This window comes from Lactuca virosa, chromosome 2 (genome assembly GCF_052849685.1).
Source record: "Lactuca virosa cultivar CGN04683 chromosome 2, Lactuca_virosa_CGN04683_v6, whole genome shotgun sequence".
NCBI lineage: Eukaryota > Viridiplantae > Streptophyta > Magnoliopsida > Asterales > Asteraceae > Lactuca > Lactuca virosa.
Genome location: NC_136427.1, coordinates 155,874,191 through 155,898,639, shown reverse-complemented (window position 1 = coordinate 155,898,639; position 24,449 = coordinate 155,874,191). Strand labels below are relative to the sequence as shown.

The window sequence follows — 24,449 nt, the reverse complement described above, 5'->3', positions numbered from 1 at the left end:
AAACTTCCTATTTTGATTGAATTGAGGGTTATTTCTAACGGGTTGTGTGTTGTACTGCTTTACTCGTTCTTCTCTTCTTCCTCCCCCGGGGATTGCTTTGTCTTCCATTCAATCGTTCTCAAAACTTTTTGCTTCTTTCCTTAGAACTCTATTGACTTTCTGTATCATTTCTTCAGTATTGACCCATTCTCTCCCCACCAAATTCCTAAATAGCTCTCCTTCCAGGAGTCCATAGGTGAAACTTGTTATGATCATGTGTTTGTCTCTCGTCGACATCTTTCCGCTGATCTTGTTGAATCTTTTTAAATACACTTTGTTAGATTTGCCTTCTCGTTGCCTACATTCACATATTGTGTGGGCTTGTTGTTGGAAACTCCTCTGCTGGATGAAATTATTATACAATTTTTAGCATAATTCTTCGAAGCTTCCTGTACTTGTGGGTGGCAGGATTGCAAGCCAATACAGAGCAAATTCATCAAGGGTTCCCGTGAAATATAAATTCCATAACTTTGGGTCCATGGGTATCATTTTTATCACCCATTGAAAGTTAGATACGTGATCATCCGGAGCTTCTGTCCCATCATATGGTTGTACCTTTGGCCCTTTTAGTCCTTTTGAAATCGGAGTCTAGTTGATGTCATATGTGAAGGGATACCGAAAATTAAGATTTTTTTAAGGCTTGATTGTATTGTTTGGCCTCCATTACTTCAGATGATGCTTCCCGATTGTTAATGATATGTTTCTTTTCTTTTTCAGATGCTTCCTCTTTTTTTTCTGGCTTCTTTTTTGACCTCTTAGCCTTCACTTTTGTTGTCTATGAATCGATAGTATGGCTAGTACAAATGGATACTCGATCCTGATCTTTTTCTTTTGAGGTATTCTGTTCTTCCATTTTAGCATGTTGTTTCCTCATAGCTCTCATGCTTTTAAAGAATTTGAACTCTTCTATATTGGATTCTTCTATCGTTAGTCCTTTTTGGCTAGCCATATCTTCTTCTTCACGATTGCAGGGTGTAGCACCCTTGCTTCTTACTACTGTCGTAATTTGCGGCGTTTTTTCGTGTCCTTCTAAGTTTTGCATTCTTGTGATTAGACTCGCACCGACAACTGGGTTCTCTTCGTTGGCCATTTGTCGCGGAGTCCCACAAATGCACCACTTGATGCACCACAGGCTCCGTCTCCAATAGCAGTATGCTACCGAGCGACTAATCAGGATTGTGAGACCTGAACATACAAACAATTCGTAATTCGATGAGTAACATTGTTCGAAATAGTTAATTTTATTTATCCATAAGTAGTGTGTAAAGGTCATTGAGTAATATTGTTCAAAATAGTTGAGATTATATATATATATATATATATATATATATATATATATATAGGGCTAGGTTATAATGTGGATGGACAACTATTGTGCGGACGTGTGGACAATGCTATTCTATGAGAATTACTAAGAGAATAAGTTTTTTAGTAATGCGAATGCGTTCAACTTCACACAATTATCGTCATTTTCATGCATTTTCACTAATTCTTATTCATTTTTGTTCCTACAAATTGTTTTTCACTCATTTAATTCTTAAAGAATACGACTCCATAAACATTCTGACAACATTCTGACAGAATGAGAATAATAATAAATAGTCTATAATTATGTTATAGACGATTTAATTAGTGAGAATGTGTAATAATGACAATAGTTATGTAAGATTGAACGTATTTATATTATCAAACAACATATTTTCTTTGTCATTCTCACAGAATAGCATTGTCCACACGTCCGCAAAATAGATGTCAATCTACATTTGAACCTAGCTCTCTCTCTCTCTCTCTCTCTCTCTCTCTCTATATATATATATATATATATATATATATATATATATATATATATATATATATATATATATATATAGGCTTAGGTTATTATATTCTAACTAATTATTGTGTGATTGTATGCATAAATGTGGGCCAATCATTTTACTTATTTTAAGAAAGTGATTAATACATATTATTAAATTAAATATAATTGAAAAATACCATCTAATTTAACTAGAAGGGTATTTTAGTCAATTAATATAGATTTAATAAAAGAAAATTGCATATTTTAAGGGATCATAGATTCTATTAATTTTAAAAATCCGATTTTACGAATTATAAGGTTTTTAATTCGGACATTCTGACAGAATATGTTTAAGTATGTTAAAAAATTAAAATATTCTTAAACCATAAAATAATAAAAATATTCTTGAACATATTTCTTGATCATGACTTAAAAAATTTCTTGTAGAATAACAAAATTCTCGAACCATTAATTGAAGAATTAAAACAAAAATTACATTAATTCTTATAGAATACATGTCACAATTGCTAAGAATTACATTTATTGTTAAAGAATAAAACTAAAAAACTTTCAAATCGGGAAAAAAAATATCAAAATCTAACAAATACACTAATTCATTCTAAAATAATAATGTTGCTAAGAAACACTTTCAATTTTGTTGTCCGTTCTTCAAGCATCAACTTCTGTGAAAATAAATCCAATTGTAGTTTAGAATCCAATAACACATTACCAAATGATAAATAAAAAACTATATTCCTTTGGAAAAATATGCGGACTTGCTAATTGCACCAAAACCAATAACCAAAAATTGTAGAACATGTATAATCAATGAGAAAATATCCATATTCCATTCCAATAGAATTAGAATTCGTGTTTCCATTCCGATAGAATTTGAATTCGTGATTCCATTCCGATAGAATTGAAATTGTATAAAATACACAAATCGATTTAATGCTTCTAGAACATCAGAAGGGGCGAGATTAAGTTCATCAAGAACTATCGAATGACCATTTCTAACTGCTTTAACCAACACCCCTTCTTGGAAAACAAGTTTCCCACTTGCATCAGTTATATAAGAACCCAAATACTCATGTAAATCAGTGTGTTCATGGTTGTTAATTCGAACAAACTCATGCCCAGTGATCGCAACAAGATACTGAACAAGGCTAGTTTTTCCACTAGATGTGGACCCCTGGAAATTCGAAATTGAAGCTGGAAACATCATCACCCACTGTCATCATGGAAGCGGTGGCCGGAGGTAGCTGTCACCACCGTTACGGTGGTGGTGGTTGCGGTTTTTGATTAGAAAGAAGGAAGAAATCAAAGGAACATCGAAATTAAGGTACCTTTAATGAAGGATCCAATCTCAATCAGTCCTAGGTCGAGTTCCTTTCATTGAATTTCCGATTTCCAGTAACTGCAAGGAAAGGGATGGCCGCAGGTGGCATGACCTCTATCCCCTGTGATCCGAGCTTAATTCTTCTCACACCTGACATTTTCTTCCTGCTCTTTTTGTTGATTCAAACCTTTTAAAGATGTTTAATTCTGTACAATCGTAACAAAATCAAATTAAGGAAATCTGATCGAATACGTACTGCGATTGCTAAATTCAGAGATTATGAGAGAGATCCAATATTCCAGCAAGTCGATCAATCGCTATGTGAATGGTTGTTGTTGTGACCATTCAAATACAGAAAAGGTGAAGCAAATCGTGAATGGAAATGAAGAAAGTGAAGTTGGTTTGATGTCGAATTGAAGATCTGGAGTTGCTATGGTCGGCCGATGGTAAGGGTGTGAGACCGATTTATGAAGGGGATAAATTTAGGGTTAGAAAAAGTCAATTAGATAAAGAGGGGAACGACTCTAGATATAAACCTGGAGAAATTAGGTTAAAAATCAATACCATGATTATAGGGATTATTTTTTGAAGTTATTAATCATATTACTAAATTACCCTTATTTTATTTATTTAATTATTTAATTTTTTATTTAATTTTGATTGGTCCACATTTACGCATACAATCACACAGTAATTACTTTGAACACCTGAACCTATATATATATATATATATATATATATATATATATATATATATATATATATATATATATATATATATATATTATAAAAATTATTATATCAAAGTTAATACCAATAACATAACCATTTTAAACAACTATTATTTTTCAATACTTCAACTATTATTTTAACTTGCGTTGCGTGATAGCATTCACCTAGTTATATGATCATCAATAAACCAATTTATTTCGATTAAAAATCATGTTCGAAAAAACTGGTCTTGATGTTTTCATATTAAATCTTAAGGCTATGCATTTCCAATGAATTTGGAAGGTAGCTATGCTTTCATCAAAGACAACAGTAATAATCCAAAAACGATAATTAAAATCTTAAAGTTAAGTTACATCTTCCAAATGTAAAATTCTAATGTTCTGTTTCTTAGCAAACATGATCTCAACACAAATCTGGTCAAATGGTATGCCTCAAACTTTGTTTTCAAAAGACGGAATATTCAAGTTCCAATTTTGTTCAATTTGTGTAAAGTCTTATATTTGTATATTCTCTATTTTGTTAAATGAATTATTTCATTTTATTTTTTTGTACATATGTTTCGGCTTTCCATAATATGGAAAAATGACCTTACAATTGTTTCAATTGTTTCTTGAAACAATTTTAATAAATAATAATTAAGTTATTTATCTATGTCTTTGCTTATGTCTAATTCTATTCAAATATTGATATATTAATAATCAAAGTTCCAATAATTATATTATTATTATGAAATCTTGTTCCAATGCGAAAACATATTTAATTCTTTAGGAAATTTAGTTATAACGAAACAAAGGAATAAAAAAATAAAACTAATAAAAATTAATCAATACTTTTAATAAAGCAATTAATGTTTACCTTTATGTATATGAATCTTTCTTATCTCTTACAAAAAAGAGTTCACGAGAATACAGTGTTACTTGCTTTGTTTTTCTATTTCAAAAAGTTTGTTTTTCTTTGTCAAAAAGTTCAAAAGAATCACAAATTTCACAATCGGAGAAACGGTTGGGCCTTTCCACGTCTCAAAAACACAACCATAATTTTGAAAACTTGATTTTGATACCAATTACCCAAAACACACAACTAAAAATCGTTATTCTTTCTCAATCAAAATAGCAACAAAAGTTTATAGATTCCATACACTTTATACGTCATAAAACCCTAGCATATCTTCATCCGGCCCCACACAGTAAAAAAATAACTGTTTTTTTTTACTGAGGGTTCGGAGGTCGGCTGTTAGCAGCCGAAACTCTCGAACCCCACTCGAGCAACTCTTTGCTCGTATCATCTTTGTGCACAACCACTTCAATAAAACACAAACAATCTTTTTTCTCCCCGGTCGCCTTCTCAATAGCCACAACAAGCTCCTCTTCACACAACACCTGTAAAAACAACACAGACTCCACTTAAATTGCTGCTCTGATACCATCTGTAACAGCCCAGGCCCAATAACTTACCTTACTAGTCCAACACTTGCCCTCGCCATTATGGATCGCGTCAACTAAAGCAGTGTAGTTCCAATTTTTTATAACATTGTAGGGCCCGTCATGGATCTCGACTTCAATGGTGTATCCGCCATTGTTTATTAGGAAAATGATGGTGTTTTGGCCACATCGAATCATTGTTGAAATATCTTGAGCCGTGACTTGGAAGCTTCCGTCTCCAATACACGCAATCACTCGTTTGTCAGTTGCGGCTTGTGCGTACCCAAGTGTCGCTCCCACCGACCACCCAATCGACCCGTATTGCATCTGGAACTCATACCTACAAAAACCAAATCATCCTCTCACCTTTAAAACCAAATAACAGATAGCAAATAACAGATAATCGAAACTTACCCGCATCCTTTTGGAAGCTTTAGCTTCTGACAATTGAACCACGAATCACCGGTTTCAGCAATGACAGCTGTATCACCCGAAAGCATATTCTGTATGTGTTGAAACAGAACGTTAACCCTCAATGCCTCTTTTGGAGCAGATTTAAGAGGGTGACCTTCTGGAACATAAATTCTATGATAATTCTCATAAGCAGTTGTGTTCTTTTTTAGTCTTTTTGATAAACCGATCAAGAAATCTTTCATCAACACGCACCCAAAAGTTGGGCCATTTCCAATTATTACACGATCAGGTTGCAAGATTATGGCTTTGTCTTTTTTGAGGAGAAGAGAGTAGCCTACAGAGCTGTAGTCGTTGAATATAGGTCCAGCAAATAAGTAAGCATCAGAAGATTCAACAATTTCTGCACAAAAAGCTGTGCTTACAGCACCCCAATATGTTCCAATGAAATGAGGATGGTGTTCTGGGATCATCCCTTTCGCTGATGGCATCACGGCTACAGGATACCCACATGAGTCTGCTAATTCAACAAATGCGTTGCATGCTTTTGCTACACGAAGTTTAGGTCCCGCTACCATTACTGGTTTTACTGATTTGTTTAAGAACTCTGCTGCTGCTTCAATGGCTGCTTCTAAACCCATGTGATTACTCAACCTATATGATTCGGAGAAGTTGAAAATTGAATTGAAGGTGATTATGATTGGTGAGTTATGTGTAGAGATTTGAAGGATGTGGAACTTACTTTGGCGAGAGACAAAAGGGAACAGGGTCCTGGGTGAAAGTAGGATGAGGAATTGCAGGTAGATTGCAGCTGATACTGATGTAAACTGGTTTGCTTTCTTTTAACGCGGTTGAAACAGCTGTGTCGATCAATTCGTGTGCGTATTCCAAATCGTTAACCACGGCCTAGATTCAAAGTAGTCAAAAATTCAGAATCGTTAACTATGTTATCATAGGCCTCACAATCGTAGAACGTATAATAATCAGATTGATAAGAACACTGTAATTTGTAGAAGTGACGACGAGTGATTGTGATTTCTGTATCGCTATGAATCTATGATGCATCTGTTCAAGCAATTAGGAACTTACTGATTGATTGAAAGAGATCCGACGCACACAAATTCATAGAAAGTGAAGGATCAACGAAATCAAATCATATGAAAGACATTTCTAGGTTTTCAAACGTAAGTTTAAAAAGTAACGCGAATCTATGTTCAATCTGTTCAAGCAATTATGCTTTTGTTAATGGAGTTGAGTGCGACGCATACACGATCGGAGAAATTGAATGATCAAACAAAATCAAATTCTAAGAGTATGTCTAGGTTAGTACCTGAAAGCAAGTAATGGTTTGAAAGCATCGATGCTCTTGGCTAAAATCCGGCAATCCGATCGTGTGATGAAGAATTCTGTTAGTACCGTAATCATTCGAGTTCGGACCACCGACAATACAAATCACCGGTAGATTCTCACTGTAAGCTCCGGCAATGGCGTTGATCACACTAAGTCCGCCGACAGTGAAAGTAACTACGCACGCTCCAACGCCGCGAGACCTAGCGTATCCGTCAGCGGCGTATCCTGCGTTGAGCTCATTGCAGCAGCCAACGAGGTTGAGTCCAGGCTCGGCGATGAGGTGGTCAAGCAAAGTGAGGTTGAAGTCGCCGGGAACAGAGAAGACATCAGAGACACCGATCTGAACTAGCCGGCGAGCCAGGTGTCGGCCGAGAGTGGCCTCGGAGAAGCTGATTGGAACGGTGGATGTCTGGACGGAGGAAACGACTCCGTGTGACGGTAGACAGCCGACGTCGGCATTCGGCGACGCAACGACGTTGACAGAACCAACTTTTGTGTCCATTTTGGATGACACGTGTCCGCTTCTAGTGGTTTCGAAATAGAGAGCGACAGAGAGAGTGTGCTTTTGACTTGAGTTTGATTTTTGAAGCTTGAATAGAGACGACTGATGACGCCGTGTATTTATACCCAGAAAGGATATACAGTCGGTGGTTTTACACATGGTTTCTAAATGGTTTCTAAAACAGGCAACGCCCATAACATATTCTAATTTGCCACTGACATTTTTAAAGCAGAAAATGCCAAAAGAAGTAACTTTTATTAAACTTTATATTAAAAATGTCTCAAAAAATCAGGATTTTACATAATAATCATGCATTTTGTAATGCATGTTGATACTTAAAGAAACTATACCAAAATGACATTGTCTTTGTTATTTTACAAAATTTTTAAAAACACTAGATATAAGAAACAATTCATATATATCATATATGTGTAAATCTAAACTAATTACATAAGATAAACTTAGTCAAACACATATTTTCCTCTTCCACCATTAAGAATTGAGTTGAGAACATGTTTCTCTATAGCAAAATAAAAGAGAAAATGAGGTCTCATATTTTCTTTTTGGCCTTAAAAGCGGGAAAACATTCAACCTATTACGGTCCATTTTTTATAGGGCATACTGCAAAATGTTTATGGGCATCTGAAATGATCCAAGACATGTTGTTTGGCACATATTTTGTAATGTTTGTACTCTATAAACATTTTGCAGGGTGTCTAGCAAAATATACATTATTATTGTTGGATAATTTTTAAATTTTTACCTAAAGTATAGAAAAAACTTAAGAAAAATCACTACGTATATTTTATTTTATAGTTTTATAATATTTTGATTTATATAAAAAATTAACAAAATACTATGTATCCTAAATTGAGCAATTAATATCTTGGTGGGATAGCATTTCGCGGGTGTAGGCCAAATAGTAGTGCCAAATAGCGCTCAGAAATAGCGGAGCCACTAATATCGTCAAGATTCGCCGATATTGGCAATTTGCCGCTATTTCGACTCCGAGATCTCGTTTTGTGACTGCTATTTCACAAAATCGATTTTAACTGTGTCGATTGCATTTTCCTTATGATTTTATCGTTTTTTCCCTTTATCTATCGGTTAATTTTATATATAAGGAAATCATTAACTTTTTTATAAGGAAGATTTAATTGATTGATTTACTTAATTTAATGAATTGATTGGATTTAGATTTTGGAACCCTGATGGTAGAGGAGCTATGTATTTCTCTTGTATTAATTAATTAATGCAATATATATATATATATATATATATATATATATATATATATATATATATATATATATATATATATATATATATATATATATATAATTTAAAAACCGCTTTTCTACTGCTATCTCACGACGAGAACCATTATTTCAAATCACGGCAAATAACCGCGATTAGATCTTTTATCGCGATAACCGAATAGATCAAAAAGAAAAACTTAACATAAGATATGATATAATAATTATTAATAACAAAATATATGTAGAATAGAATAAATCCCCTCCATCAAAACCCTTTCCGTCGACTTCCTTTTCACCGAACCCTTTTTTCCCATCCAGCCGCTATAATTATTGGAACTCTATTTTTCCTTTTATGTGGGGTTCCATACGTCTTCATACATGTTTCATTAATTATGACTACAACATTTAATTGTTTAGGCAAATGTTGACCTCATATTCCTTCTATAAGTTGTGCTGCAACTACACTAGAACCAGGTTTCATTGAGAAATAATAATGAGTATTTTTTTTTAAATATAATTGAAAGGATAATAGTGGAAGATGATTAGATGACAATAGTTGCAACATTCGTAAATAAAGATTAGACTTTCTGGTATTAACTGAGAAAAATATAAGTATATCTGTGTATTTTAAATTGATACTAGATTATGACCCGCGTTAAACGCGTGGAGCGTATAAATAAACATAGAATTGTAAACATATATTACATCATAGGAAGCATGACAATTAAAAGTATATTACCATAGCTATTCTAAATTCATTAACATATATTACAATAGCTATTTTAACCTCATAACAATTAAAAGAATAAATAAAAAAAACTAATAAATCATAAAGTTGAAGATGAAACACTATTTACCCCATTTTTACTCTATTTTTTGGTAAACAAATGGAAGTGGGTTGGAGGTCTAAGTCTAAGGGACCGTTTATTGTGAAAACAAGATATACAACATTTTATTGGGGTTTGGAGTGCATAGACTGAACTATTGATTTTGTATCATCCAAAAATATAAAACAGCCACAAATATGTAGGGGTATAAATGAAAAATACTTCCATATCAAGTACTTGTAATAAATATGTCATCTTGTAAATATAACATGCAACGAATCAAATAAACTTGCAAATACAAAGCCATTTAGTTACAAACACTCGAGAGAAATTTCTTTTTCACTTAACAAGCTTATCAACATAAGCTCTCAATCTGAATTAACCCAACAATATTGGCTTATCGGCTTAACACAACAACATTTTACCTATTCACCCTCCGAATTCCTCACGACAAAATTGATTAATCTTGTGAAATACTTTTTAAAATCATGAGGTAAAATATCATTTAGTCTCTTTTAGACGATGATTTATCCAGACTAGAAAAGAATCACACCTAATGCATACATCACTTTATCCAAGCAAACAACATTACACAATCAGTCATTTTACCCATACATATAAAAAAAAAAAAAACTTTGTTATCTTTTCAAGCAACAAAAAAGAACAAAAAAAGAGAAAATTTCAGGACAATATATTACAAGAAATCATTATGTACAACAATGTCTCAAAAGGCAAGAAGCAAATGAACATGAATAAAACATTAGAAAAAAAAAGCTTAAATTTGCCTAGAAATTGAACTTATATTGGTTTTCCATTATTAGTGTTTAAGTGGTGTGTTCTCAATGAAGCATATATATGTTATAAAGGTACACAGATGAGATGAGATATGAAAGCAGCGGATGTTTTTTTAGCCGGCTATCCAACTTTGTTCAACAATTTCACGCACTTTTTTGTTGTACTCGCGCTTATTCTCACTAAACAACCGTGCTGCTTCGGCTGGGGAGTTTGGATTTGGATCGCACAGTAATGACTAAAATTCACAAATGTGAGTTAGAAAAAATTACCATAAGTTTCAATGCAATCATGTTGTTTTTCAAAATTTGTTAATATTTTGTTACTTTATTTGGTTTCATTCCCTTTTAATGAATACATGGGGTGTGTTTGGTTCATGGATTTCAAAGGAATTGGAATATGTAAATTCTAGTCAAAATTGTGTTTGGTTGACAAACTCAAAGGAATTGGAATTTTCTAAATCTCATTAGATTTTGTGATTGAAGAAATTGGTCATTCTTTAGGAAAGGGTAAAGATTTTGGATTTTGGATTTTATTCCTTATGTTTTATTAAAAAAGACAAAAATACCCTCCCACCTCCTCTTTATTACATGCAAATTCGATAAAACATAGGTTTGAGTGGTAAGAGTTTGATAAATGAAATTTTTATCTAAATGAAAGTTTTATCATTTTTATTAGGGTTTTTGACATAAAAGCCCCCAATTTTACACAGAAAAATCGGTTATGCCGAAAGTCGGTTTTTTTGTGTTAAATTGAGAGATTTTATGTCAAAAATCTTTTTTATTAAAAATAATAATAATATTTTCTGCTGTTAAAAAAGTTATAGAGTCAATAAAAGGTTAATTAGGTCCTATTATATAATTTACTTTCCAGTTCCTTTGAGAAATCCGCAAACTAAAAAGAATACAGATTACATTCCATGTCAACCAAACGCATGACAGATTCCAATTCCTTTGACAAATTCCATTCCTTCCAAAAATACTTTGCAAACCAAACGCCCTCCTTAGGGGTGGTTGGTTTGTAAAATGTTTTTGAAAAGATTTGAATTTGTTGAAAGAATTGGAATATGAGGGGCGTTTGGTTGACAGAATGTTTTTGAAATGGAATCGGATTCAATAATAAAGATTTACAATATCAACGTGTTACTAAAAAATTTTATTTTTATTTATTTCAATATATAATAAGGATATTTTGGTCTTTTGATAAAAAATAATGAATAAAATTGAACTTCATCCATCCACCCTAGGAAACATGGAATATGAAGAAATCTGAAGGAATTAAATTCCATTCATTTGTTTTTACATATTTCAATATATAAAATGAGGATATTTTGGGCCATAAATAAAAATATGGATAATGAAATTGAATTCCTTCCACCCTTCTCTAGGAATGTGGTGAAACCCATCAAATATGGAATTTGAACAACTTCGACAAAATTCCAATTCCGTCCTTTTTGCAACCAAACACGCCTTTTAATGAAAATAAAATTTGAAAATGCCTTCGAAGTTTTGTAAGAAAACATCTCTAATTCTCTATTGCTAATTTGATATTCCAAATTGCTTCTTTCTTATTGATCAATTTTAAATTACGTCAAGAAAACCAACTAAAGATTCAATAAGGCTCCTAAATCTTAAAAACCCATGTGAACAACATACACAGATGTTAAATTTCAAAGAGAAGGACCCCACATAATATCAAAGCTAGCATACCTAAATTGATGTAAGAATGGCAGCAACATCATAGATTGGACTCCATTGATTTTGAAGAATGTCCAAACATATGCTCCCATCTGCATAAACTACCCAATCATCTTGATCAAAAGGATCCTCTATTGATACAATCGGGTAGTCACCCACAAATGACTTGTACACGTTCTTCAAATTGTCCCCTGATATCTTCTCTGATCCATCGTTGTTCTACAACAATACAACAATACAACAATACAAAATTACAAACCCCTATATTTTTATCTAATTTCATAATAACACTTAATCCAATAATTAACTCTTACCTCTTCCTTAATGTTCAAATCATAGGTTTTGCTCTTGTCTTCATAGAACATAGTAGCAGCAACATCCATTCCAATAACAACATGTAATTTGGAATTAATCTCTTTTTTTGCAGAAACAATCAACATATTTTTTATTTTAAAATATGAAAGTTTATGTTTTCTAGTATATCCAGCTTTTGCTATTGCAGTCTTCAAGAGCTCGAGGCCTTCTTTGTTCTCCTGTATAACAAATAATGACAACACATAAGTTTATTTATATAGATATAAATATAATTTATTAAAGTAAAATTGCTGACCTGGATGTTGGGAGCAAAGCCACCTTCATCACCAACATTTGTGGCATCCTGACCATATTTCTTTTTGATGACAGACTTTAAGTTATGTTATACTTCCAGTTTGTGGCATCCTGCATTGCAAGCTTGTTGCCTGCATGTGAACCTCCATTTATCACATTGAATGTTGGTACAGGCAGCACCAAGGTCTTGTTTCCAGCAAGGTTTGCAATGTGTTGTGTGTGTGTTATTTATTAAGAACAAAAATAAGTGAAAAAACTTGTACAACTTTATATCAAAGAGACAGAGAGATCAGGCTGAATAACAGAGAGAATGAAACGGAATTATAACTACAAAGTTACAATTAGCATCGATCTTTATGAACAGAAACAGAAAAATTCATCGAGGGTGATGAATAACAGAAAGAATGCAAAGGAATCCATCCTTAATATGCATAATCGAAAGAAGCACGTTGTGAATTACAAAGAAATCAAACCTCCGAAATCTCGTGACCAACATTCCGAACGTGAATGACTTTAGAAGGCTCTGTCATTTGGATTATTATCCTGAAAAAAGAAATTGAACTGATTCATGAAAAAGGTTCCACATACAATATATGAAGCAATCAATTCTAAAATCCAAAAGAAAAAACGGTTGATGATTGCTAATAAAGCAAAGCAAAAGAATTTGGAAGTAAACCCTAAATTTCCATCGGGAATTGTAATAAGATAACGTGAAAAAATCAAACTGAATCTTCTTGGAAGGGGAAAACCAGAGATGTAAAGGAGTGAGAATCGTAACTCTGAATAAAGGGGAATCGCACCTGAAGATGATGAATCTGAAAAACAAAACGACGATGTGTATCTATGATCGGAAATCAAAACCAAAGATCAGAAAGGATGATCACTTACCTTCTTGTAGGTCGTATTGACAGCATACTGATGGTGATGGTAACAAACGGCTGTCAGAGACTCAAGAGATAAAGGAGAGACGGAGGAGATATGCTTTGGGAGCCTTTGACGATGGCTGATTGTGTGCAGAGAAAAGTGAGGAATGAAATTGGGTATGAAACGTAAGAGGTAAGTTGCAATTTGAGGCGCTTGTATATTCGACGATGACGTCATAAAAAATATTCAATGGTGGAGAGTCAAGGGTCTTTATTTCTTCAATTTAGATTTTAAGGTTCTCTTTTAATAATATTTAGAGATTGGTGTAGGTGATTAAAAGAAGATATCAATGTGAGGTGGAGACTTCTCTAAGTTGAGATTTTATGTACGTAAAATTTTAAAAGTATGTTGTTATTTTGTTACTTTAATATTTATTTGATAAAAAAGATGAAAGATTGGAAACTTGTGATGATTACCAATTCTTATACGGAGGTAGTTTTGATTGATGAAAGTTGGGAAACTATTTATTAAAAAAACTAGGTTAAAACTCGTGTACCACACGGATGATAAATTAAAATAACGTAGATTCTAGAAATAGAATTTAAAAAATAGAAACATAATTTCATTTGTTTAATGTAGCATGATTTTATAAAAACTAAAAAAAATCAAATTAACAAAATTAAAAAAGTAACATGGCAATGTATTTTGCAAGTACATTGTTATTTATGACCATATAAAAAACATATACATACCTCTCTATTACCCCATTTTACTACAAGTACTAACACATCATTTTAAAGGTACAAAGAGTTTTTTTATTTTTTTTTATTTTATTTTTATTTTTTTTAATTAAAAAAGACAAAGTCTGAGTTGTTGGACTTGCAAAAAGAACGAAATGTTTATTTGCTTTGAAATTAATGCGCTAATAGCAACAATAATAAAACCGACACCAATAGTTGGCATTCTACTTTGTGATAAGAGCATCAATGAAAGAGCAACGAGCACCTTCTGTTGGAGTGTGTATCAAAAATTGACTACAAATTAAAATAAATAGTAGAAAAGAAAATGAAAATTTCCAAAAACAAAAAATACAAAGTAACAATATTTTTACCAATAAGAGCTACATGTAGTTCATAGCAACATACTTACATTTTTCTTTTACATATAGGCAACATGCTTATATTTTCTTACCAATAAACCGAATCTCTAAATGATTGGCTGAAACTATTTATCTGCAGAAAAAAACGAAACAACAGTTACACACATAGTCTTACACACATGGTATCAATAATGAAAGCGAATCAAATCTGTGTGGGACAGTGACTTTGGTTAGAAAGGGTGCATAGTATCGTCAAATTTTAATTTCATAATAATAGCCTAAATAATAACGTTTAAAGGTAACATATTAATAAAAAAATTAGTTTAATTTAGGTGCATATAGTCATATAGACAATATATCAAATTGATTTGCGATTTGTTAAGCTATTATAAATCTATGATTTATTAAGCTATTATATCAATAAAACAATATTTCCACAATTTTCCCTATATACAACCTCCATGTGATAGTCTTCAAGAATGGACAAAGTATAGAAACTTGGGATTATGCAAGTTAAATGATAATTTTAAGAACGACCTATAGAGAGTAATTTGGACAAGGAAGTGATAGTACATTGATAATTAATGTATGAAATAAAAATACATTGTTTATAGAGTATTGTTTCATAAACTTCATCAATTTCCAATGAAGTTTGTGCCTTGGTATCTTCCTCCACATGAGTAGAAAAAACATTACAACTTGTGATAGAATGGAATCCTTTCCAAATGTCGTATGCTTATCTAATCTCGAACACAACATGAAAACCTAGTGTAGATCAAACATGAAAACATTATCATAATTTATTAGTTGTATTAACAATTACCTAAATAAAACATATAAAATAACAAACTAAAAACAATAAACTAATAATCGGTTTTTTAAAAAAATAGCATGTTAGAAATAAAACTAACATCAACGTAAGTAAACGTAAAATTATAATTTATTATTACCAAACTAAACATATTAAACATATAGTCATTCTGAACTCCTTACAAGTATTATGTACTATTGTAGAAGATAAGCTTAATTACATTTGATGATCTGTCGCTAGATTAAAAAGAGCAATGAACTAACAATTTAAAAGATTATAAATTTTAATAATTTGCATATAATAAACTATATTAACATCATTTGAAGCCAAACCCACTTAATAACAAAACTAAATTCGGGGCATAAACCAATTGATAGATAGCCTTACATTGAATGACAACAAAGAAAATAAAGAAGAAATGAGGCTACCTAAGAACCTAGTGATTTCTTTTCAATCCTGGATTTTCTTTTATTTGTAAACTTATGCAGTTCCTATCAATGAAAGGATCATAAAATATATACCATCAAACAAATGGAAACATAAATGGAAACATTGGTGTTTGAAATAAAAACATGTAGTTCAGGGTACACCACTTGCAATTTTCTTGAACTTGTCTTTTGCTCTTCAGGACAAAATAGGTTTTACCACACATGATATTGGATTTTTTTTCTAGGTTTTAATCTTCTTTTAGCATAAACTTATGTAAGCTATTACGCAAGTACTAATAGATAGATCAATTTTCATAAATCTCATATTAGCCTCAATAAGTTTTCCTAGGGGTAAAAACTTACAGATATAAAGATTCATCAAGTAAAAAAGAAATAACCCCTATGTAGTGTTCCTATTGAGTCTAACTTAAAAATACAAAACTAAGCTCAAGAGTATGAATATTTCTTCAGCATAATAACCTGCAATTTTTCCTAGTGATAAAATTGATCTTATTATCTCAAAGTATGCACATTTCTTCAATAGATTCAATGAAACTTTAAACCATGCTTTGGTGGTTGCAAGAAAAAAAATACTAACAATGGTTGCATATGTCTAACAATATTCATGAGCTCAAAACATTATATTTGATAAATAGATTACACATGTCCAATTTTGTAGTGAAACAGAACTTCGTGTATCCCAAAATGTGTTACTTTTTGCACAAATCTAAAAACAAAATATAATTTTTCCCATAGCAATACAGATTCATAGCTATTCATGGAAACAACAGTTATGCTTATAGAAGAACGAAATCAATCAACTTGAAGAACACGGACTTTTAGTTATACCGTACAAGCATACTAATGTATAAATCATTAACGTAAAAAACAAAAGTAGAACAAATCGTACATGTTTGATACAAGTAGGAGGGAAGTAGATTTCCATGGCAAGAATTCCAATGTTTTGAGGAGCCATCTCTGTTTCTAACTCTTCTTGGATATTCAATAAAGTACTAATAGGAGATTAATTGAATCACAGTTACGATAATCAACAAATCGAACAATGAATTAATGATCTCAACTTCTATTATCAATTTTTGTAGACAGTTGAGGTATGAGTACGTCAATAGATTAGCCATTAGCACAAACACAACTCCTACACACATAAAACCGATTTTATAGTTCACAAAAGACAATTGTATAATATCTGAAAGAAAATAAGCAAACAAAGTAAAAAAAACCCACCGGTTATGGGAGGATGCGCAAACAATGAATTGACCAAGAAGAGCAAATAAATATATGGAATTGGATTCGCAATCCTATAGCTAGTGATATTCAGGGATCAATTATGTTCCTCAAATGTTGGGATATGCTCAAGCAAGTCAGATAGAACAAATTCTGAAAAATCTATTCAATTTGGATCTTTGTGCAGTAGAGAAGGATTTAATTGAGGGTAAAATTATGAACAGGAATTGAACCGGTCCGTGATTTGTATTCATAGTCTTTTACTTAGAATGTATAACGTTGATATGGCCGAGATTTTCGTTGATTTGAATTTTGAAGCTGATTTCTTGTTCTTAATGTTACAAATCGTATTTTTCCAAGTTGTTAATGGAGTTGATAATGAAAGGGAAAAGGGTAGATTGGGTATTTGATTGGCAAAAGAAATGAGCGGGAAAAATAAAAATAGATGTTGTAGAAAAAGGACACGTGTCCATCAAACTACTATTTTATCTTTTATTAGAGTAGGGATAGGGATTGCACTTTTATGGATGGCCATTATGGCCATGACACTAACTTTTTAACCTTTTAGAAATAAAAAACCAAATAATATTTAAATTCTAAACTAATATTAATAAAAGCTCAAACAATCAACCATAAAAAATCGGACAAATTTATGATAAAAATCATATAGAATGGTACCTTAATGTTCTTCTAATAATCTCAAAACATAAGATAATCTGAAAGAGCTACATGAAAGAAAACTACAAAAGATGTTCATCTAATTTTTTTTAGGTTAATAGGTGGCATCAAACTAGGTGTTTCAAAAAGTCTAGGTGTCGCAAATATGTAAAACTCAAAATTTTAAATAAATGAAATAGTAATATAAAGCAAGCAACTAAGGACAAGGAGTCTAGAATTTTATGATTTTAAATGATAAAAAAATAAATCTTTTATTAGATGTTGGAAATAACAACATACTTTATGAATCAAATATGCAAAAAGGTTAAACAAAATTTTTTAAATAAGAAAATAGTAGAAATCAAGCAAAGGGTTTAAATTTTTTATTTTTAAATGTTTGACATTAAATTTCAGTAACCCATGGAACTAATGTTATACTCGTCCGTTGGCCGAGTATACTTACGTAAAAACAATAGATAAAATTTACTTTCTTATATAACATCTTACTTTCATATGTTCCATTTATAGCATTGTACTATGAAATTCATTATTTTTTGTACTTATATCGTTCATTTGTTACAATTATACAATCATATACAAACTTTTTTTTTCATTATACCAGCCTACATTCATAGCAGTTAACCTAACTGTAAATTTAAGTACACTCACATTAAAGGGTTAACAACAAACAAATAGCAATGCACTTCCATTGTTAATTCTTGTAATCAGTCCAAATATAGGCTAAATGCGTTCAAAAGCAATTTACATTCATTTTTTTTACTAAATTAACATATCTCTCACATTTGTATTATAAAATGCTTACTTATATTTTTTTTTAATTTCAAACTAAACCATTGTACTTTAAAAGTACATTGCTATAATTCATTGACAGTAAATAACAATGTACTTTAGTATAGACACAATCACATTTAGCCCGCATGATATGAATGACGAGTTAACCCTTAAAACAAACTGCATGCTATATTGTTAAACTATATATCTTTAATTGTAGTTAACATTCACCTACTTTACTTTAAAGCTATCAAATTATCATACAGGCAAGTTAAGTTTAATGGAAAAATACAATAATATGTGTCATAGGGTAATATCGTCCAAGAATATGACAACATCTTTTTTGCGTAAATCCCAAAGACTAACAACTTACTTTACCCAGTTTTCCAATATAGGAGATGAACTTCTTTATTACATATAAGAAAATCATAAATAGATTGTCATTATAGCAAAACAAATGTTATTATTTTTCTAGTATAGGTAAAAGAATAGCAACATATATAACTTTGACAGTCGAGAGGGATTTGCAAAACTCTACAACAATAAATAAAACACAAGAAATCCAACAAATGCATCTTTAAACCACATCAAACCTTCTTAGAAAAAGACAAAAACAAAAAACATTCATACAAAACCAAGAGAAAAAAAACTAAGGGTTGCAGTACTCATCCACATCTACCACATCAAAAAGCTTCATAACGGGTTATCGATTGTGAAGATTAACTGTAGTTTTCTTTTTTATTTGGTCCTTTGAAAGGTAATTTACCATTCAACTTCTCCTGACAAACCTCATTTTATGAGTTATCAAGTTCAATTACTTAATTCCATTTCTGCATCGTTTGAGTCAGTGATAGAACTGCCAGAAGCATTGACTCCCGTATTGCCAAAAATAATTGAAATGTAAAAGTAAAAAACAACAATCATAAGAAAATCAGATAAGTTAAACATATGGAACAATATAAACAATCATAAACATAATTTAATGCAATATAGAACAATAAAAACTGAATGGAAAAATAACATAACCCATCAAGTTGTTACCTGATTCAATATTATTTACCTTAGAACTGAATTTGTCAATATTATTTACCTTAGAACTGAATTTGTCAGATACATGAACTCATGATTATTAGAAACTGTTGGATTAGGTGTCTAAGCCCATAACTATAATTGGTATGTACTTGAATTGATAGCAGCACAGTCCTTTTGGGTTGCCCTCAACCTAGCAACTGGACAAGGAAATTATGAAAGAAGAGATATTAATTTATAAGATTAATAAATTAATATATATATATATATATATATATAAATGATTTATTAATATGTTAATGGATTAATATATTAATTAGAAATCATTATGTTTAATTAATTGTTAGCCAGAAATTAATCAGAATTGATTTTGGGGTTAAAAGAATTAATTATAAGGTGCAGGGACTAGTTTGCAATTATCTAATAGTTGAGTGGAAGGCTCTAGAACCCCCTTGGAAGAGGGTGGACGAAATCTTTAGGGGAAACCCTAATAATTTCGTCCATAGGGGCTTGGATAAGGCCCTTGGGTTTGCTTAGGCCCTAAGCAAAGGATAACTAGGGTTTCCCTTAAATCCTAGATCCCTCAGCTATATAAGGAGCCTCCTGGTTCATGTTTTTGGTCACTCTTTCTTTTGAAGAAACCCTAAGGCCGAGATTTTGCATACTCCCTCTCTCCTCTCTCTTCTTCTATTTTCCTTCTTGCTAGTCATTGGGTGTGATTCCATTAGAGGCATTACACTTGTGGTGCTAAAGCTTCCAAGAAGATCAAGATCAAGATCAAGGGAATATCAATTGTTTGCTATAACAATTGAAAGGTATGTAAACCCTAAACCCTAGTTTACTATTTTCGAAAATAGCCTCTCTCCTCTAGGGTTCTTGTTTTGCAATTCAAAGTTATATGTTCAATAGTTAAAACATAGATCCAAAGTAGGTTGCATGTGAACTTAGGAATTGTTTTTCTAGTTTATTTGTTTTACCTAAAACCCATCAGTGGTATCAGAGACATTGTTTGTTTTAAATTGAATTGCTATAATAGTTGAATTGCAAATTAGGGTTTATAGCCATTAAACCCTAAAGGCCAAATTTTCGCAATTAGGGTTTTGGATTGAAGGGTTTTCGAAAACCCTAGCCTCCAAAGAACCCTAATCGAAATTAGGGTTAGGGTTTTGAAAACCCTAGCCTCCTCCCTTATGAATTTCGAAATATGCTAGAGGATAACTAGGGTTTCTTGTTTTTGGATAATTGTTACTTAATTAGATTAATTGGATAATTATCCTTACCCTATTTTTCGAAATTTAGAGGGATAAGGATTAGGATTAAATTAATGGATTAATTTAATTAGATAATCCTTACAAGATTTAATAATTTGATTAATAGTTAATTAAAAGATAAATATTAAATCTAGTTAATTGGTTTATTTAAATTTAAATTTAATAGCTTAAATTTCGAAATTTATAAACCCTTGAAGTTTTAAAATGTTTTAAAACACACCTTATATATATATTATAATTAAAAGTTTAATATTATATATGTATAAGAATATGGTCAGTCAAATCGCTAGTATGCCTCATTCACGAAGCTAATCTATAAGGGGGGTATAAGGAAACTGCCTATAAAATGGTAGTTGAATGGGTGTCCACTCTCACCCACCGCTTCCTTGATTAGTGGAGGGTCGTTAGCAGAACGGATTTGATAGGACAACTACTTCTCATTAAAAGTATAATGATATTAAAAGTACTAGAACATTATTTTCAAAAATCCCAACTCTAGTTACTTTAGGAAAAATGTGAAAAGTATGCTAATCCATGAAATTGCACATTATGCTTTATTAGTCGTTAGTGGAGCGTGTGTGGTTAACCAGCACACTAAAAGGCACTAATAAAGAGTAGTAATGGGTATCTCATAATTGTCATTTTGATGGAGCGTGTGTGGTTTACCAGCACATCAATAGTTAATGATAAAGACAATGAGGTTACCAAGCACATTTGCATGGTTATTCACATCTTGTTTGTGATCCTCGGCATCCCAGTCACAAATAGAAGAGCATAATCTGAGATTAAAACATGCCATTGAATAGTTTCAATGTATCTCAAAAGAATTAGGAATTTCACTTCGTTTGTTTCGTCTAATGGTGGAATTGGTGAATCGTCATTCACCTACCTTTATGAAATTTGCACTTGGATCTCGGCATCCCATTTCTGAGTTGTGAATCTTCATAGTTGGATCCTAACCTTGATATTATATCTTTGGGTTATTCTATTAAGGTATCTTGAAATCTAACTAAAACTTTCTTTCTTTTCAGATGTCTACTCCTGGAAACACTTCTGCTTCGTCCTCCTCCAACCAAAACTTCTCTTTGCTCAATATTTGCTCCAAAGTCGTTATGGATGGCTCAAACTATAACGATTGGATGCGCAACATCAAGATGGCTCTTCGTTTCGAGAACAAAGAATATGTTCTTGAAAAGGAGCTCAAAGAGCTTGATGAGAATGAAGCTACTCCTGAAGATCTTGCTGCCTACAAGAAACATTACGATGATGCTACCAAAGTGGCATGCATCATGGTGGCAACTATGTCCCCAGAACTGCAGAGGTACTATGAGGACTACTGGCCTTTCGAGATGAACAAGGACCTTATGGAAAAGTACCATAAGCGAGCTCGTCAAGAAAAGTTCGAAGTAGTCAAGTCACTCATGGCTTGCAAGATGAAAGATGGGGAGTCGGTTGTCTCACATGTGCAAAGAATGCAACGCTACATAGAGCGTTTAGTCAAGCTCAATATTCACTTTGATGAGGAATTGGCCATTGACATGGTCTTGAACTCACTTCCTGAATGTTATGGTCAGTTTATTCTAACTTACCATTTGAACAATACTGAGCAGACCTTGGCCCAATTGCACAACTTGTTGCAGAAAGCTGAGGCAGGGATGAAGGGTAAAAGTATACCCTCCACACCTACGAGTGCCCCTGTTTTGGCTATTGGACAGGGAAAGGGGAAAAAGAGGAAAGGTCCTCCCAAGCAAAACTGGAAGAGCAAGGCTCAAGCTGGGTCATCTAGTAATGGCCCAAAGGCTAAGCCCAATGGTTCCACTCCCCATGTTTCTGATCCAAAAGAGGCAGTTTGCTTTTACTGCAACCAAAAGGGGCATTGGAAGAGATCTTGCCCACAATATCTGCAAGATATCAAGGATGGCAAAGTGAAGCCATCTTCGGCAGGTATTTACACTATTTCTACTAATAACTCATTATCTTCTCGTTCATGGGTCCTTGATACAGGATGTGGTTTTCATATCTGTTCTGATTTGCAGGGTCTAAAGGAAAGTGAGGAGATAGAGCGAGGAAGGATAAACCTGATCATGGGAAACAGAAAGTCTTCACCAGTAACCAAGATCGGAGTTTATCAGCTTCTGCTTAGTAATGATGTTAGATTAGATTTAATAAATTGTTGCTATTCGTCTGAGATGACGAGAAACATTATTTCATTTCATGCATTGTTCAGACAAGGTTTTACATATTCTTTTAATGATTTGAATGGTTCAATTTCTGTTTATAAGAATGATGTTTTTATGTTTGAAGCTTTGCCTTGTAATGGTGTGTATGAAACAGTGACTTGTGTTGATAGCTTAGGAAATAGTGTACTTAATATTGACTTGTCTAATAGTGTAGACAAGGCATGCTTGTGGCATTGTCGTCTTGGACACATTAACAAGAAACGCATAGCCCAAATCCAAAAGGATGGAGTGTTGGAATCATTTAACCTAAAGTCAGATGATATGTGTGAATCTTGTCTTTTGGGAAAGATGACAAAATCACCATTCACAGGGTCTTGTGAAAGAGGTGAAGGTCTGTTGGATCTCATACACACAGATGTGTGTGGGCCCTTCAGATCAACTACAAGAGATGCTAATCGATTCTATGTGACTTTCACTGACGATTATAGCAGATATGGATATATCTACTTGATCAAGCATAAGTCAGAAACTTTTGAAAAGTTCAAAGAGTTTAAACATGAAGTCGAAAATCAATTGGGCAGAAAGATAAAGATACTTAGATCCGATAGAGGCGGGGAGTATCTTAGTATCGAGTTTAACGACTATCTGAAAGAATGTGGGATAGTCTCACAATTGACTCCTCCTAGGACACCACAGTTAAATGGTGTAGCTGAGAGGCGCAATCGAACCTTGTTAGACATGGTTCGTTCTATGATGAGTCGGGCTTCGCTTCCTATTCACTTCTGGGGGTATGCCTTAGAGACAGCCGCCCACATCCTCAATCTTGTCCCTACAAAGAAGGTTGCCAAAACACCTCACGAAATGTGGACAGGGAAAGTTCCCTCGTTAGCACATATTAAAGTCTGGGGTTGTGAAGCTTTCGTAAGACGAGAGACTCACGACAAGCTAGCAGCTAGAAGTGAGAAATGTGTTTTCATTGGTTACCCAAAGCAGTCTTTTGGATATTTGTTCTACAGGCCTAGTGAGAACGTGGTCTTTGTAGCACGAAGATGAGTCTTTCTTGAAAGAGAGCTCATATTCAAAGAGGACAGTGGGAGCACTATTGACCTTGAAGAAATTCAAGAGTCAGCCAATGAAGGAACCTTAGATGACACTAGCACTCAACCAGAGGAAACAGTTCCTGTTGAACCAATTGATAACTCATTACCTCTTAGAAGATCCACTAGGGTGAGTGTGCCACCTGAGTTGTATGGTTTTCATATTACTTCAGATGGTGACACATTCATAAGTGACAGAA

General features: G+C 32.7%; 1 protein-coding gene and 1 long non-coding RNA gene across 2 annotated transcripts; both read right to left on the bottom strand.

Annotated features, from left to right (window-relative positions):
- Positions 1-4,985: 4,985 nt before the first annotated feature.
- LOC145159645 (pyruvate decarboxylase 1) lies at positions 4,986-7,702 on the bottom strand. The gene is made up of 5 exons (XM_079078666.1): positions 7,071-7,702; positions 6,483-6,646; positions 5,744-6,394; positions 5,363-5,669; positions 4,986-5,287 (listed from the first exon to the last, which is right to left on the bottom strand). Exons 1-5 carry the CDS (start codon positions 7,590-7,592, stop codon positions 5,117-5,119), a joined length of 1,815 nt encoding a protein of 604 aa, XP_078934792.1. The 5' UTR covers positions 7,593-7,702; the 3' UTR covers positions 4,986-5,116.
- A 4,636-nt stretch (positions 7,703-12,338) lies between these two features.
- LOC145156570 (uncharacterized) lies at positions 12,339-13,353 on the bottom strand. Its single transcript, XR_013736805.1, has 4 exons — positions 13,250-13,353; positions 12,778-12,907; positions 12,482-12,700; positions 12,339-12,386 (listed from the first exon to the last, which is right to left on the bottom strand). It is a non-coding gene; the product is annotated as an uncharacterized LOC145156570 (long non-coding RNA).
- Positions 13,354-24,449: the final 11,096 nt, after the last annotated feature.